The 13876-nt window shown below is 39.8% G+C and overlaps 1 protein-coding gene across 6 annotated transcripts in view; it reads right to left on the bottom strand.

Annotated features, from left to right (window-relative positions):
• PICALM (phosphatidylinositol binding clathrin assembly protein) overlaps positions 1–13876 on the bottom strand; it is a 63854-nt gene that overhangs the window by 13425 nt on the left and 36553 nt on the right. For 5 of the 6 annotated variants that reach the window (XM_052669815.1, XM_052669812.1, XM_052669823.1 and 2 more), the window contains exons 10-13: positions 12640–12763; positions 12145–12281; positions 9073–9173; positions 110–217 (exon numbers count right to left, since the gene is read on the bottom strand). In XM_052669815.1, the coding sequence (XP_052525775.1) occupies positions 110–217; positions 9073–9173; positions 12145–12281; positions 12640–12763 (470 nt within the window). Of the gene's footprint in view, positions 1–109; positions 218–2341; positions 2423–2777; positions 2862–4264; positions 4415–9072; positions 9174–12144; positions 12282–12639; positions 12764–13876 lie in introns of all 6 variants that reach the window. The other variant, XM_052669844.1, reaches the window with a different exon arrangement.

The raw sequence follows: 13876 nt of genomic DNA, 5'->3' as shown, positions 1-13876 counted from the left end.
ATGCTGTTATTGATCCTTTAAAGTCTGATTTCTTTTGTCAACTGGAACACTGTCATATGATTAAACACAGATTGCGAGGACGTGTCACCTATTTTGGTAGATGTCTTACCACCAGAATCTAGGACAACATTAGATGATTTGTTTCCAAACACAGACTCAAAGTCAACATTAAGGCCAGCTGATGGCTGTGGTTGAGAAACAGGCGACGGAGTGAACCCTGCGTGGAAAAAAAATAAAGCAGTTGAACACTTGTGTGAAGTTTTCCTCGTTAATTTGCCTTCTTTATGGAAAAGACAACAAACACGTAGATTATTTCAGTGATAAAGAATGATTAGGAAGACTTCAAGTGATCACATTACACTCCAACATGGGAGACTTTTCATAGGAAAAGAGCTGGAACTTGAACTCCTCCCAAGAAAAAAGCTTCTGTCTCAAAAGAATGCCAGCAGACTGTGGAAGATCCTCCCCAATGCTAAATCTCTGGCACTATTCGTACCATCCCTGTCTTTAACTGCTTACAATTATTTAAGGAAAAATCATTGTGCTTTTGCAGGAAATGCAGCTGGTTAGATGCAGAATCTGTTTCAAAATTACTTGCCTCCACCTGTCCACTACTGAGCTGCTCTCAGATACAACTAGAGCACAATCCACACTACCCCAACACACCTGACTATCATGCTTTCAATAACACATTCCTAATACTAAAATTTTAACAGTTATTTTTGAGCACAAATTATTTCACTTGTTTCCTGCTGTGTACCTATAAAGCAAATATGATCTTTGTTAAGTGTTCTCCAGATGTTTTTTTTCCTCTCCACAGAGAACTTACTCCACTGCAGAGCACAGTTTTAAGCAATACTAAATAAAGTTGGTGGCTCAGATATGAAAGCTCATGTCTTCTGGTGTTTCATACAGAGCACCACACACAAGTCTGTGCAGATGTATGCATCTACATCTCAAGTCATGCAATTATAGAAATTATTACTATGTAAGGAAAAAAAAAAAGAATGCTTGAAGTGTTGCAAATTAGCTTCTGGTTTTGAACAAATTCTAATGATATGTAAAAACAGAAGAAAGGGTTGCACACTTCAATAATAAAACCCCTCAGTGAGCTGCCCAATAGTTAGATCACTTTCAGCATGCTGACACAGCTCATTTCAGTCTTCATGTTCTCCTAAAATAAGTGAGACTTCACCTAACACTTAATGATTAATGGTGCAATCCTTGTACTCAAACTTCACAGAGCTGATTTGGGTCACCTTTCCTATTGGTCTTAAAGGAAGACAAAACTTTCAAGTCAAAAGCATCCACCAAGAAAATACATTTCTTCCATTAAGCACAAATCAAATAAGAACTCAGAACAGCATACAAGGACATGAGGGAAGCAGTAATGTGGGAAAAGATAGGGAAGTGAATAAACAACAAAACAAAATGAGTATCTTTGTGACAAGTACAGCATCAGGTTGTAGCAGGCCATTTCAGAGACTCTGAACTGCATATCAGAATTCTATCCTATCATTTGATAGGATGTCCTGCAAATCGTGCCCATACCAACAAGTCTGACAATGTAACTCATTGCTCTTTAAAACATGGGCTTCAGTGGTACAAGTGAGATAACGTTCCCACTCTCATATTCTCAGGTGTTTCGAGCAATAGGAAGTGAGACAAACCAGAAGACAAAACATTGCTTGGTACTTTGTGAGTTGGGCTCAGTGAACAGATCAAATCGTTCTCCTGGTACGACTCCAGCTGGTTGTTTTTAGTGTTTTTAAACAAAACATCACTTCGTAGTGTTTAAGAATCAACTTTTCCACAAAACACGAATTGAAGCTATTGCTAAGCCTCGCATAGCAGCGTTAACAGCCCCTCCTCCTCCTGGTTTAGGCTGTTATCTGTCACAGCCAGCAGCCCACCCAACTGCTGGCAAGGCACCACAGAAACAGCAGCAATACAAGTTACTGTGCAGACATCACCTCGCTGCACAAATTAGACACATATAATGCAGAGGATACCATCTGTATGTTCTGTTGTGAACCTCTGTCCTCAGAACATCCCAACCCCTCTGTCTCACAAGCAGTGAAGGTGATTAATGCAGCAACACGTACAGAAGGAATCCTGAAATGGGGAGATACTCATTTCTCAGACTAAAGCCTTGTTCAAGCACAAACCAGAAAAAGATGAGCTACCTGTGACAGCACATCTAGCATAAGCACTGCTACAGAAATCAAAGTTGAGCCAATGTGGTAAGGCACTTCTGTAGCCAATAACAGACCTAATAATTCCAGGCACACGACACATTCAAACTTGAGTGTTTGAGGTGAGGCTCCATCCTGTTACCTACCTCCAAAGAGACCAGCTACAGAAGAAGGCTCACTGCGGAAATGAGAAGCACTAGGGAAAGCTTGAGGACCACAAAAAGAGTCTGATAAGGCATGTCACACAAAAGAGAGAAAGCCAGGAAAGGAGAAGAGGGAGAGTTACAGAAAGAGAACCAAGATACACTCTATTTGCTATTCAAATATTTAATTTCAGGTCAGTCTATAAATCCACATATACTCTAACAACATAGAAACAACAGAACAAAATTAATACAGGTAAGACATACAAGAAACGAGTTTGTATCATCTATAACTCTAAAGGGAAAAAAACACTTTCAACATTACAGCTAAGTTAGGATAAACACATTTTTTTCTTTCTTTTTTTTTTCCCAGTAAATGCCATGTTTTACACCCTTTGGAAAAAAAAAGTGTAAAAACTTCAAGGCATTTTTCTTATACCTGAAGAATAACGATACAGCCCAACAGTGGATTCATATTTGGTTGCCACAAAGGGGTTTAGTTCAGTGAATGGATTGTAATGATCTAAAGAATCAGAAAGAGTTATTTTAAATCCGTGTTCACATTATCATAGCACCTAGTTTGTGCTACTGCTAGAGCTGCATCTACTTTCATAGGTCAGTATGTCAGGAAGTCACACACTGCTTATAGACAGAACTTCGCAGAGGGAGATGCTGAAGGGGAAGGCAGTGTAACAACGCCGTCCGTCCTCAGCAGGTCAGGGCTGGGCTGTGAATGAAGAACGCCCCACAAACCCACCCAGCTGTGCACCACAGCCCTGCACTGCCACAGCTTTCTGTAGGGCTGCAGAACAAACCACAGCCAGGAAGCTGCTCTGACTGAAAGACAACTCCACTGCCAAGCTTCATTTCAAATGGTCACTCTGCATTTGCCTGCAGCCATACCAGTTTCTTAGAAGCAGGGAGAAAAGCGATTAGAAACAAACCGAGTCATTACACCACAGTTACAACTCGGAGTATTTGTGAACTACTGCCTCAACCAACTAAACATCAGTGGGAATTCCAGAGAGGTCTCACAACTGGAGTTCTGCTCTGGAGACTCTTGCTTCTCCTCTCCCCACTAAGACAAGACAAGCTTGGAAACTCGTCAGAATACTGGTGGCATCTCCAAAGAGATCCTTGGTCTTCTCCTTGTTAAGAAACAGAGCTATCAAATATCTTTCTTATAAGAAAGTCTGGATTCTTCTGAGATCAGTCCTAGTGAGGTTCAACCTGAGAAAGAAAGCCTTGTTGGTGCACCGAGACTGTCTTCAAACCAGGCAGTCTAAGAACAGAACTGACACATCATTAACTGATTTTTTTTTATTCCCAGAAAGCTAAAATACTGACAAGCAATCCAATTCTGAGGTACTTGCACCAACAGACACATGACAGGGATTTCTGGTATGACAGCACGTTGAATCACCTCCAAACTAAGTTTTAATGTTTTTTAAGTGGTGAGTTCTTAGTTAATTGCCTGAGATGAACAGAATTCACATCAAAACATCTGTGGCTTTATCAGTTTTGCATGTTAGCAAAATTGCAGAAAACAAATCTCCTGCATAAGAAAATCACAGTGAACTCCAACGTTCAAAAAGAACGCTTCAATCTGAGGAACAGAAAATTAATTCTCAGACACATACAGTATTTTACCTTAAAACTCCCAAGCATAAGAGCCTGTATTGAAACAAACTCAAACAACTGCTTTAACTGTAACTAAGTTCCATCATCAGCAAGAATACCACCACAGTTAATATCAAGGAAGGATAGTAACACTATTTTTAAGACACAACTACTAAATCAAGTTCTAACGTACCACAAAAAACATCTGCTACTCTTTTTGGTTTCTCAGAAGCCCCCAAATATGTTTTAGAAACCAAAATAATAAAATGTTTGGAAATAGGTAATTAATTTAAAACGGTACTTTACCAACAAACATTTCATGTGTGGGTGTCCTACTGGTGAAAGTAGAAACATCAGAAGACACAGACAGATGAGCAGCATCGTTAGTTTTTGTAAGGAAAGGATTTAGGTTTGGAATGGCATCATCAACATTATCAACAGTAGCAGAAAAAGGATCTGTCCAATTCCAGAAAGCAAGAGAAAGAAAACGGAGATGGGTTTAGTTGTATGTTACTTCCTAGTATAGAAGAGTAAGAAGAGTTAGAAGAGTCCAAGTAGTATTGTTTTATCCCAAAACCTCTAAATTTGGGACGACCTGGCTATTTAATTTTTAAGTTGACCAGAACTATCCATACATTCTCTGCCCATGGAAAAGTGTATTAGCTACCCTTCTGTTCTCAGAAAGAATTATTACTACCTCGGTTTTACACAACATGCTTCCTCTATATTAAGACTAATACAGAAAATTAGCATGCTACTTATCTTTAAATACAAGCAGTTTTTGCTCTATTCAGTCATATCCCCCAATACTTGCAACAAGTTTACAGAAGCAGTGACTGCCTCCGACCATAGCACACCAGACTCTCAATGCAAGTCTACAAATGGCTTTAAAAAAGTATGCAAAGAAAACCACCAGCTGCAATCCCAAAACAGAGTGCTAACTTTCTTTTCCATCTACTGATCTTGGAACTTGACGCTTTTTGTGTTTCTCAGCATCATGAAATTCTCAAGAGCTGGAAATATATTGAGGCACAGAAGCAAAGTCCTTGTTATGAAACTTGTGGACATGTCGTTGGCCATGAAGAAGAGAACTGCTCTGCTGCATAGAACCATTAATGTCAGAACAGAGCACTAAGATCACCCAGTCCAACCGCGGAGCCATCAGCACCATGCCCACCAACCTGCGTCCCTCAGTGCCACACGCGCACGGCTCAACACCTGCAGTGAACCCATCACCTCCAGCAGCCAGTTCTGAGAATAAACCTTTCCTAATATCCAACCTGAGCCTTCCCCACACATCTCAAGGCAGCTACCTCTCACCCTACCATTAGATACCTAAGAGGCCAAGCCCATCTCCTTTCTGAGAGTTGTGGAGAGCGATGAGGTCTCCCCTATTCTCCAGCCCCATTTTATCACACTGCCTAGAACCACACTTACTGTTCTAGACAAAACCATATGCAGAAATGTCAGTAATGCTTCTAAGAGATCTGAGTCTCATGGTCTTGGCACTTAGCTTTTAAACCAGGTTGGTTTACTGATCATCCACAACTAGTAAATACTACTGAGACATAGATAGAAGTTTCAGACTGCCTCTGCCTGAATCCAATCTCCTGATTCTTAGCTATAAATCCTATACAGTTTGATGACATATAGCTGCCAGTCATATGCAAATCCTAAAGAAAATGAAGTCTCAAAATCGTAAATGCATTATACTTCACAGACTTAATGCATTTGCATTTTCATTTTCTGCAAGCCTGAAACCTTTTTCAGCAACATTCGGTTTCTTCCACAGACTGCCTGGCTACATCACAAGTACTTTACCAGGCATTATTACTATTTTTTTTTAATCATACAGTTACAAAAAACAGAGTAACCAACAGTGAGTAGAGAATAAGCACCCTAAATAATGTTCCATTTGTAATAAACAGCAGCAATACAAAAACCTACTAGCTTTTGTATGCCTTAGGCAATAACATTACCACCTAACATGTTGTGGACATGTCAAACAGCCAGGCACCTGAAATGAGTCCCTGCTGCAGGTATGCATCCTCTGTCTACTATGAATGCCACTTCAGAACGCACAGAACAAACTGATCTGACAATAAAACACAGCACTATCCTTTAATCAACTCCTGCTTGCTTGCTGTTGCTGCTTCACATTCCTCTCATTCTATTGGTTCTTCTTACAATTGGGAAAAAAACCAATCAGGTAGGATAAACTGATTTTTTTCCACACTGGTACATCTGTTCTGCTTCTCAAGTTCTGATCACTGGCAAACAAAAGATCAAACAGCTGGGATGGTCCTCAAACCATCTCAGTAACAGCTCTTATAAAGGCTTCCTTTATTCTTCTTAGCCTTTTTTTGTTTGTTTTCCACATTACTTTACTCTTCTTGCATGAAACTACTGTCTACTGGAATTACTTAAACTTGTACAAAGCAGGGTAAGTATTAATTACCACCCTCTGTTCCCAAATGTCAACAGCTGCATGTTGCTTTGTGTTTTGACTAGGAAAGAAATTGAATAAAACTTGAGCAGAATTCTCTCAGAAATGTCATCTTCTAATTCTTTTTGCTGGTCTGTCTCACCCCAGTTCTAAACCAGCATGTTTACATCTGAAAATCTGCCAATGCCTGAGACAGAGACAACTGAGAATTAATTGGTTTGGATAATTCACATCATTAAAAAAAAAAATTGAAAATTCAATTGCTGTCTCTCCTGACAGCAACACTGAACTGTTTCTAAAGCCCTGTTTCATCTCTGAATACACACGGTGTCTGCTTGTGTCAGTGGAATCACTGCACCTTCAGGTGATCTTCAAGTATTAGTAATTCAGGTGCACTCAAGAAAGTTATTGGAATTTTGCAGACTTCTACCTTCCATCCATCAGCTAGTAGCAACTTACCTAAGAGAGAGGAATGACTAACATTTTTCTGTGGCATCCCTTACAGTTTAGAGAAAAGAAACCAAAAACATGCAATAACAGAACCCACACTCTAGGAATTTCTAACCTCATTAGGGTTTTTTGCCAGATAGCAGTGAAAGGCAGCAACCCAAATAAAATGGGTTCATCACACAGTTTATCCTTTTATCACATACCTAAAGGATGCTGAGTAAATCTCATCAGCAGTCCTTCTTCTTCACTGAAAGTCAATTTGTACCTGACTCGATACTCTTCTCAAAGTCACTGAATACACCAAATACAAACATCATCTCATAAAATTACCTAAGGGAGGGATGCTGTGTAGTGGTTAGAGCACAGGACTGGAAATAGCTCAGGTTCCATTCTTGGCTCTGCCACTGATTTGCCACATGACTTCATGCAAGTCAGTTAACTGCTCAGATTTCCTCATCTGTAAAATGTGGAAAGCACTTCCTATCCACCTCACTTACGTGAAGTGAGTGTTCGTGTCTGCAAAGCTCCACAGATTTGGTTTTGTTTTTTTTTTTTTTTTTTTTTTTTTTTAAATGAAAATTAACAAGGAAGTGGTGATCCCAGAATTTTAACTTACAGCTTCAGCAGACAGCCTGAAATCTTCAGTTAAAGGAGTTAATCTTAGAAGTATTTAGAAACATCATGAGGAAGCAGGTACACCAACGATTATTACAGAAGACTCTTACCAGAAATAACACAACACTGAACAAACAAGGACCTCCAGGCTCAATTTCAGGTTCTTAATACAAAAAAGTGGTAAAACTTAACACCACTAGGTTGTGATATGACCGTCACGAGGACAACAACCTCCCCTTCCATCTCTCTCACCCATGAGACAATTAGATAAATAGAACAAGCTGAAGCAGAAGATATTCACGAAAGCAAACAAGATGAGCCAAAACATTTTCACAGTGTCTGAACTCTAAGCCTATCAGGCATCAAAATTTGTATGCGTAGCTTGATGTGCTCCCCATTGCACCTTTCTCCAAAACTCCAAAGATGCTCTGCTCAGCAAAATGAAAGGACAAGTCAATTTTTTCTTTTTCCTGCAAGGTACTGCATACATTACTATCGTTTCCATCAACCAGAATTATTTCCCTACAAACCAGTAGGAGAAGATACACAGGACACCAAGTACACACCAGAAGTAAACAGGAAAGAAGAAAACATACACTGCGTGTCACAAAGTTCACTTAGGTAAAAGGAAAGACTTAAGAAAAGCTCATAAAGGAAAGTGAAACTCAAGAGTATTATTCCAATGCTTATGAAGCTTTCTGAAGCAGCAACTCCTATTTTTCAGCAACATTAAGCAGTTATTATGCAATTATTTCCAGATAAGACAATAAAATTTGACACTAAGCATCATTTATGAAGAAGAAAGCTTTATGCAAGGTTTTTAAACTTTCATTCAGTATAACCAACAGTGCGAGTAACCAGTACCTGTCACCTGTACCAAAAGTATGCTGGGACTCTGCAAAGCAGAAAAGAGATGAATGGCAAGTGCTCTAACTAATTTACAATAGCATTCATGACTTCTGAGACTCCTGCCTTGCCTTCTCGATTTAAGGGTGTGCTCGTATCAGTAAGACCATCCATCTAACAGCTCATTCATCATATCTTTCTTTTTGTAGTTAAATACAAATTCCCTGCTGTATTTCAGATGTGCTTGTTTTGGTTTTGAAACCTGGATCTGGACTGCCATGCCTTCCATGTTTGTTTCAATTGCTTCTTTTCAGGTCTCATCCAAATTCTTACCTATTATAACCAGAAATTTTGCAAAATTGATTTAACTTCAGTCTACATGAAATAGTGACTTGAGAAATTCCACATTCAGCATTAGTATGCAGAGGAGTTCAGTATCTGACAGACATCTTCACACAAAAGGATTCTCACAGCTAATTTTCTGTAGCTTGCTACACGGTCCCTGAGGATGAGGATGACTCTGCTGGTCAGTGACTAAAGGCACATCTCAAATCAAGACTGTTTGTAATAACCACATGCTTCTATATCTTAATCTGTACTCAGATCTGACTTGTTCCCTATTCTTCTAACCCATTCTTAACTTGTCTCTGCAAATTCTGTTCACAAGTTTTTGTGGAACAAACAGCTCACTGTCTGGGCACACATTTCACAGCAATACAGGCACAGTAAACTGAAAACTTCAAGTCAAAATTCTTACCTCCCCAGGTACTTCCTACTTGTGGAGCAGCAGATATAGGATGTACAGAAGGATGAAAAGTTGGCTGCAAATCAAGCAGATCATTTGGCAGCTTTGAAGTGCTACAAAGACAAATCAATACAAGCGTTTGAACTGCATCACAGTTCTCAAAGCAAGGCAAATGCTAGCAGCTGTCAACAATAAAGAAAGCTTTGTAACAATCTAGAAGTTATAAAAGTTGATGCAACTACACCAAAATAATGAAATTTGCTGAATTTCACATTATATTTTACAAGAAAGGGTAAATACAGAAAGCTGTGTTATACCAAATGACTGATAAATCAAGTTGTCTAAATTATGACCAGCTTTCCCATCTTCCCCATAGTCTAACAGGGCTAAAACATCTCAAGATCAAATGATCTGCAGCACCTTTTAGAGGAACCTCATGAAGCTCCATGCACTGTGGAACTCACTTTAATGGGTTACAACAAAGTGTTACATCTAAACGTAACAAGACCTGTCCACTACCAGAAACTAAAAACTGGCTTACACTTGTGAGCTATTAAAGACCTCTGGGGAAAACAAGACATAGCACACTTGAAACACTTGGCCAACTGCTGTAGCAACATCAGCCCTGCAAATTAAAGCTAGCTCACACGTACCTACTGGTCTACTCACAACTAAACTGAGATCCAAGAACATATGAAGATTAAGAGTGAAGTCTCAAATACAGCTGTTGCAATGACTTCAAGAGTAACAGCAATGATAAAACATCTAGCAAAGAGTCCTTTTCATACCCCCAGATTTCTCTTGTTAAATAAATAAAACTGAAGCATTGGTGTTCACCAAGAACTTCCCAGCAGAGTGATAAATAAACCAGGACTGGCACATATGGCTATGGAGAGATGCTGAAGCATCAGGGCATCCAAGGATTGTTTGAAAACAGGCTGGAACAGAGATTAAAGACTAGAAGAGACACCCCAGATTTCTGCCTATCCTCTTGCTGACTCAACTGATTGTGTGATTCAGTTCATTATTTCATTCCAATAGAGATCAAGAAATCATATTTTGCTACCACTGCCCCTATTAAGAAGCAGCTCTGCTCAGCACAGCTTTGTAATATGAAGAGTCAAAACAATTTTCAAGTAAAGATTGCTCAAGTTAATGATAAGGATTAATCAGAGGCATTCCATCCAGTAGCAAGCAACTGAACTTGCAATCCAACAAATCCACTTCGTGTACAGCTTCTGCTGTACAATCTGTTCTTTGCTCCATTGCAGTAATACTGCCAGCAAGTGAATTTCAACAAAGACAAACTAGCATTTGTTCTTCAAAAGAAAATGCTCTTGTCTTCAGCATGAAGCATTTCTAGCCATTTGAAGAAGCCTTAATCAGATGTTTTTGTTTCAGACCTTGTAAGAAGGAAGATCAGGCATTCAAAGTTTGTAGTTCAGTGCATGCTGCTACTTCAAATATTTCAGTCTCTAAGCTATTTAAACAAATTTCAAAGCAGCTTTTCAATTATCAACACTGACAGATTTTCTAACTCCTTACACACGATTCAGCTATTTTCTTCCTTAAAGATGTAAAGTAACTTCCTATAGTAGTTTTCTAGTGGGGAAAGATGGCTGCACAAGTACTGACTACTTTTAAACAGCAAGAAGTGAAAGGATTCTTGCATGATTCTAAAGGAAATAAGCAATCCCCCTTTAGGTTTACAATCCATGAGTCAGCGGCGTGTGCTTGCAGTCCCAAAGGCCAACCTGCTGGGCTGCATCAAAAGAAGGGTGGCCAGAAGGATGAGGGAGGTGACTGGCCTCCCTGCTCCGCTCTCATGAGGACCCATCTGGAGTACTGCATCCAGATCAAGGGCTGCCAGTGCAAGAAAGATGTGGAGCTGCTGGAGAAAGTCCAGAGGGCCACAAAAATACCAGAGGGCTGGAGCACCTCTCTCGTAAAGAAAGGCTGACAGACGTGGGTTTGTCCATGCTGGAGAAGAGAATGTTCCAGGAAAGCCTCCTTGTGGCCTTCCAGTACTTGAAGGGTGCTTAAGAACAGGAAGGAAACTGCCTATTTAAGCAGTCCCATAATGACAGGACAAGGGGAATGACTTCAAACAAAAATAGGGGAGACAGATTAGATTAGGAAAAAAAATTTCATAGAGAGGGTGGTGTGGCATTGGTACAAGTTGCCCAAAGAAGAAACTGGATATGCTGGAGGTGTTCAAGGCCAGGGGAGATGGGGTCCTGCTGGGTGGCAACCCTGCCCACAGCAGCATGGGATTGGAGCTGGATAGTCTTAAGACTCCTTTCAACCCAAGACATTTTATGATTCTACAATCAAATCCAAAACAAAATACGCCTCTGGAGAGCCATTTCCTTCTCTTGAACTCATGGAAGCGCTGTGCTCTCTGCTACCATCTCATTTGACAAGTATTTATAGAATGGAGCTCACACCTTTATGCACACTGTTCCTGCTAGTCAATAGTCAGGATCAGTGCGCAGTACGTACTCTTACACTGTCCCTGCAAGTTCCTGCAGACAAATGTTCCAGATACAACTCAATACTGCAGAACCTGCTTCTTTTCCTTCCAACCCTGTTTTCAGGCTCTCCTTCTACTGAAAGTCAACCAGAATATTTCTTACCACTCAACTTTTAAATACCTAGAAATGCAACACTGAGTTCTGCATTATTAAGACCTCCCCATACAGAATTTGGCCTTTCATGAATTATTAAGACCTCCCTACTGAAAATTCGACTTCTCATGAACGAGCCTGTAAGGTTCTTCAGGGGCACAGCATGTGCATTTTTACAGTTCCAGCTGCCTGGCTAGCCTGTCAACAGCTACAAGGCCTGTAAGCAGTTCATCAGAAACTATTCTGCAAATAGAAGATGAAGACACACTACACTGCTTTTTTTCCCCCCCCAACAGAACAGGGTATTTTCCTACCCACCTCACACATAATTTCTTTTCACACTCCTAATGAACTCCACACCCAAACAACCTCCTCCAATGTACCCTCTGTAGAAATTGAGATGATACTCCTCTGCTTGCACCCCAACTCACAGTGAAGCAACAGTATTGAAACATACCTGTTTGAAGAGCTAGGAGTAGAAAAAATATCAATGGCTGGTGTAGTCATTATGCTTCCTGCTGCAGTTGACACAGGAGAAGCTGCGGTTGTTAAAGAGGTATGAGGTTTCTTTGCAAGTTCTTTTAGACGTTGCTCCTGTTGGAAAAGTGAGCTGGCATAAGAAATCCAGAAACAACATTTGTGTATATCAGTTTGGAAGCAAGTAAAACAAAAGTTAAATATTTATTTTAAATTATTTCCCACGGTAAAGTATGTTTGTTAAACAAGGGTAATTACTGGAGACACTGCCACCACAAACCCTTCAGAAACATTACTTCACAAACCCTTCACAAGTTGCACGGCGTATGTACGTATGATTTTACCTCCAGCACTTTGACAATACCACATACTCTGTATAACTCTGGCTTTTCGCTCTGCTCCTACAAGAGCCTTAATAAAACTATCAATAAGAGCACAGAAAAAGTGTTCTGAGTTAAAAATTTCTGATGCCTACCTTTAAAGCTTTCAAGCGAGCCTGTTCTTCCTCTAATGCAGCTTGTTTTTCCCTTTCATCAACTTTCGTGAGAGACAGGCCAGTGCTTGCAAGGGAAGAAACTGCATTGGAAAGGGTGGTAGCCCTAAAGTAATTGGATGAGAGTAAATCAGGCTGTTAATAGGTGACACGTGATAGCAACATGTGAAGAACACTTTGCCTGCACCCACCCTCCTGCTCAGTCTCCTTTTGAATTCTTTGAAGGACTGGTTATGTCACCACACAATACAAAGCGATGAGCTTTCCTCAGATGTGCTACATGAAATGCAGAACAAAAATACCACGAACAGATACCATTCACTCTTGTATGCTGAGCTTTGAGTTTCAATCTCTTAATTTTCCCCTTCGAACTCCACCACAGAAATTGATGCCTGAAGTTTTTATTTTAGGCTAACAGAAGAAGAGTAAACACGCATTGTGCTGATTCACAAGGATTTCTGACAACATAGACCCAAATTCAAACTGTTGACCAACTTAATAGAACTGTCAGTGCAACCAATGTATCACAGAGAAAGACATCTATCACCAAGCTCAAGAACGTGCAAAAAAGACTAATTCAAATACTTCACTTCTAAAATACAGTAACCTCACCAATGCCAGCAAACCAGTGCAAAAGAACACGTAAAATATGGCTGTGTTATTGTCTGGGCATGCAATAAGGAAATGCTATCTAATTTAGCATGACTTCCCCCTCCATCCCCCAGTACTAAGCTGCTTTTATTTGAACATAATGAAGTTATTTGCCTAGAGGATTTCTCTAGATTGTACTGGTGTTTTAGCAAGCATTTTCAAACCAGTGAATGCCTTAATCTCCAATTACTTTAAGCAACCATTTTTAATTTAAGGACTTCTGGAAACATTTTCTTGCTTCTGACAAAGGATTACAATTGAGATGGAAGAGTCTAAGGACACTGACAGATAAATGCTTCTTATCTTGCAGAAGTCTAATTATTAACAGAAAATGAAGATTTATGGGCAGTAAATTAAAAAAACTGCTTCTCTTCAGAAGTTCAAGATTAGATGTGAGAAGTTGAACTACTGGATGAGGGATTCTACAGCAAATCTTTGCAGCTCTTCAGATTCTATTTCTGTTGATCTGGAGGAAATTGTCTGAAGTACTCAGCAAGACATGCAACTCCCTCTTCTATTGTTACAAAAGCAACCTTCACTTCAACAAAACCTACGCAAACTTTATAAT

Source organism: Tympanuchus pallidicinctus, unplaced genomic scaffold (genome assembly GCF_026119805.1).
Source record: "Tympanuchus pallidicinctus isolate F22 unplaced genomic scaffold, pur_lepc_1.0 scaffold11, whole genome shotgun sequence".
In the NCBI taxonomy this organism is placed as follows: domain Eukaryota; kingdom Metazoa; phylum Chordata; class Aves; order Galliformes; family Phasianidae; genus Tympanuchus; species Tympanuchus pallidicinctus.
Note: the sequence above shows the minus strand (reverse complement) of the source record. Positions and strands in the feature narration are given on the sequence as shown.